The 3,947-nt window shown below is 42.6% G+C and overlaps 2 protein-coding genes across 2 annotated transcripts; both read left to right on the forward strand.

Moving 5' to 3' along the window:
- The first annotated feature begins 1,373 nt into the window (after positions 1-1,373).
- LOC115949884 lies at positions 1,374-2,210 on the forward strand. The gene has a single exon (XM_031067150.1). The coding sequence runs from the start codon at positions 1,374-1,376 to the stop codon at positions 2,208-2,210; it is 837 nt and encodes a 278-aa protein (XP_030923010.1).
- A 219-nt stretch (positions 2,211-2,429) lies between these two features.
- LOC115949885 lies at positions 2,430-2,903 on the forward strand. The gene has a single exon (XM_031067151.1). The coding sequence runs from the start codon at positions 2,430-2,432 to the stop codon at positions 2,901-2,903; it is 474 nt and encodes a 157-aa protein (XP_030923011.1).
- Positions 2,904-3,947: the final 1,044 nt, after the last annotated feature.

The raw sequence follows: 3,947 nt of genomic DNA on the forward strand, positions 1-3,947 counted from the left end.
CTGTTCCTTCACAGATAATCATTATTGTTGGGTGATGATGCCGTTCATGTCTGTTGGTTCTTTACAATCCATTTTCCATAATGTTCAAACAATAATACAAAATTTTTAACTTAATATTAGGAGTGCAGAACATTGGCCACGTAGTCATTTTATGTAATTTTTCTATAATTAAGTTGATCACATTTAATCATTGAGTAATGCTACTGTAGGGCGTTTGAGGACTGAAGAGGATGGAACATGAAGTATCGCACAGTTCCACCTGCAAAAGTGTATTTGACCCGAGGACTTCATCGACCCGAGAAGGGAGGAAGATGCCAAATAACCTTTCGGGAGAACCCACTTCGAGGAAAAAGGATCATGGAAAAGGGCCAATACGATGGAAGGAAGCTTCCTGTAAAGGGTATACCTTCCGCCTCCGCATTGAATGCACTGTAACAACCTTATCAATTGCATTGATGAGGAAATGACAATCGAATAGTAGTTTCACAGCTAGCAACCCCTTCTACCACCTTCAGTAGAACTCTAATGGGACAAGTGACCTAAGAAAAGTCCTGAGGCATACAGGTGAAGGGCTAGGATGCAAAGATGAAGGATATATAAGAGAGGGGAACCTCCCAGTTAAGGGGACGATGATTCTCTAAGAATAAAACAAACAAGAAAGTGAACAGTGAATTATTTGGTATAGAATTTGTGTCATTCATATATAAGAGCCAGTCCTCGGACTCATCCGAGGACAGCAATATCCTCAGTTATTACTGAATTGTCTTTCTCCACTACTTTTGGTTCCTCGGCTTTAGACCTGAACTTAGTCCCAAAATTATGTTAGAACTGTTTTCCCACTCTCTATAAAAATTCTATTGAGTAGGCTTGGTTTGAGGGACAAGGCATCACTGTTTTTAGTGGATTTGGGCCATCAATTTTCTAGTACTTACAATTGGCGCCGTCTGTGGGAAGTTCATTTGTAGTCCAATCTTTTTAGAGTATGGCTAACCTAGGGAATGATAGGGAAGAATCTGTGGGGTCTCAGCATGATAACCACTTTGTTAATCTGGAGCACAGGAGAGATAGGGATCATAATCCCACCCCAAGCGTTAGGGTGGAAACGCAACACACATAGCACATTTCTAGAAGTCACATTTCGCATGATCAAGAAACGCGGAACCTAAAACTAGAGATTGACCATTTGTGTAAAAAGTTGCGACGGAGGGAACGAGACAAGAGGGGTTCAACATCCTTATCAAGTGAAGGGTCTGATGGGGGCAAAGATCGAAACTATAGGCGAAGGTCTAGGACCCCTCCAAGTGAATCTTACTCTGTATCCTCACGAGTTGATAAGTTAGAAAAATAGAGGAGAAAGATCACCCCCTAGGAGCATGGGGAATGATGCGATGAGCGAGGCCTTTTGTCAGATTTCAAAATCACCTTTTACAAGGAGAATTGATAGACACAAGCTTCCCCATCGGTTTACGCAACCTACTTTTAACATTTACAATGGAAGAATCGATCCTATCGAGCACGTGAGCCATTTTAATCAAAGGATGGCTATCCACTTAAGGAACAAGGCTCTTATGTGCAAAGTTTTTCCTTCTAGCCTCGGGCTTGTTGCCATGAGATGGTTTGATGGGCTAGATGAAGGCTCCATAAGATCCTTTTACGAACTCACAAGAGCGTTCGAAGCAAGATTTGTGACGTGTAGTAGGGTCCCAAATCCCTTAGATTCCTTATTGTCCAAGGTGATGAAGGAAGGAGAGACTTTAAAAACCTATTCTGATAGGTATTGGGAAACATTCAATGAGATAGATGGTGACTTTGATGATGTAGCTATAAGGACCTTTAAGGTCGGGCTTCCAACTGAACATGACTTGAGAAAATCTTTGACGATAAAACATGCTCGTAGTATGCGTCAACTTATGGACTGCATTGATGAGCATAAACGGGTTGAAGAGTATCAGACCCAAGGGAAAGGCAAGGCCAAAGCCTTCCCGGAGAAGAGGGATCATCAGTCGGGGAGTTATAATCACAACCGACCCAGGAGGGATTTTATTAACCAGCCATCGGGGGCTAGTGCTCAAATTGTTAGCTTGGTGTTTAAGGAGCCAGTATATCAAATCCTCGAGAAGATAAAGAATGAGTCATACTTCAAAAGGCCTAATAAGATGGAGGGAGACCCATCTAAATGGAACCAGAGTCTTTATTGCCATTATCATTAGGAGAGGGGACATATGATTAAGGACTATAGAAATTTGCGTGATCATTTAGGTCAATTGGTGAAGGCAGGGAAGTTGAAGCAGTTTTTGCATCAACCTACGGGGCAGACAGGATAGGCTGGGACTGGGTACCAAAGAGATTTTGCTTCTCGGCCAGCACTGAGTACAATTAACGTGATTTTTGCCACGCCCAAGAATGATGTGTCCTCGTGCTCGGCAGTTATGCTCGTAGTTTTAGGTCCAGAGTCGAGAAATCAAGCCCTAGAATCTAAAAGGGCTAAATTGGGATCATCATGGACCTTAGGTTTCTCGAATGAGGATAAAGTGGGGACTTATCAACCCCACAATGATGCCCTAGTGGTGACACTTCGAATTGGGGGATATGATGTAAAAAAGGTCTTTGTTGACCAGGGGAGTGGAGATGAAATTATGTACCTAGATTTGTATAAAGAATTAAATCTCAAGCCCGAAGATCTAGAGAGGTATGATTTACCCCTAGTTGGATTTGATGGGAGGACTGTAATCCTTAGTGGAATGATCAAGTTACCTGTTCAGGTAGATGACGAGGAGGTGCAAGTTAATTTTATCGTGGTGGAAGCCTATTCCCCCTATACAGCTATTTTGGCGAGGCCTTGGCTTCATGCTATAAGGGCAGTGTCATCCACTCTGCATTTGAAGGTTAAGTATCCCATATAGGGACGAGTAGGCAAATTGGTGGGAAGTTAGGCAGTAGCTAGGCGATGTTTGGTGGTTGCTATTAATCAACAATCAGTGGATAAAACTTCTGTTGGGGGAGAGGAGGCTCTATAGCAGTTAACATGCTCGAGGCTGAATGTGGTGCCAAGTCACAGCAATTGCTCTTTGAAGATTCGGAGAGAATTTTTGAAGAGTTTGAGAGGAGTTTGATTGATACAGATGAGGATAGGTATTTTCAAATCAGAGCTCGGCTGCCCCCTGAAAAAAAGATGGAATTGGTCAATTTTTTGAAGAGTAATGTAAATGTCTTTGCTTGGAGTGCTTATGGTGCAGCAAGGATTGATCCCGAGTTTATTTATCATCAACTGAATGTAAACTGTGGGGATGTACCAAGGAGGCAATCGCCTCGACGTTCTTCAAAAGAGCATGCCGAAGCCGTCAGAGAAGAGGTCAACAAATTGAAGTAGGCGGGGGCAATCAAGGAAGCCTTCTATCCTGAATGGTTGGCCAATACTGTGGTGGTAAGGAAGAAGAACGGGAAATGGCACGTTTGCGTTGATTTCACGGATTTGAACAACGTATGCCCCCAGGATCCTTTTCCAGTTCCTCGGATTGACCAATTGGTGGATGCAACGGTTGGATATCTTTGGATGAGTTTCTCGGATGCTTTTCAGTGATACCATCAAATACCTTTAGCATTGTCTGATCAAGAGAAGACAGCCTTTCGGACTCCTACCAGGAATTACCACTATCAAGTGATGCCTTTTGGCCTAAAGAATGCTAGGTCTACATACCAAAGAATGGTAACTTGGATGTTCGAATCGCAGATCGGGAGAAACGTTAAAGCATACATTGATGATATGGTGGTGAAGAGTAAGCAAGTTTCGGACAACTTGAAGGATTTAAGGGAGGTATTTGTAGTGCTTAGGAAGCATAAATTACGTCTCAATGCATCTAAGTGCTCTTTCGGTGTTAGCTTGGGAAAATTTTTGGGGTACATGATTACACACCAGAGAATAGAGGTTAACCCTGATCAGATCAAAA

Source organism: Quercus lobata, chromosome 6 (genome assembly GCF_001633185.2).
Source record: "Quercus lobata isolate SW786 chromosome 6, ValleyOak3.0 Primary Assembly, whole genome shotgun sequence".
NCBI classification, from domain to species: Eukaryota; Viridiplantae; Streptophyta; class Magnoliopsida; order Fagales; family Fagaceae; genus Quercus; species Quercus lobata.

Excerpts from the sequence above, each read along its gene's own strand:
- LOC115949884 (XM_031067150.1), top strand. The coding sequence starts at position 1,374 with ATGGGGAATGATGCGATGAGCGAGGCCTTTTGTCAGATTTCAAAATCA.
- LOC115949885 (XM_031067151.1), top strand. The coding sequence starts at position 2,430 with ATGCTCGTAGTTTTAGGTCCAGAGTCGAGAAATCAAGCCCTAGAATCT.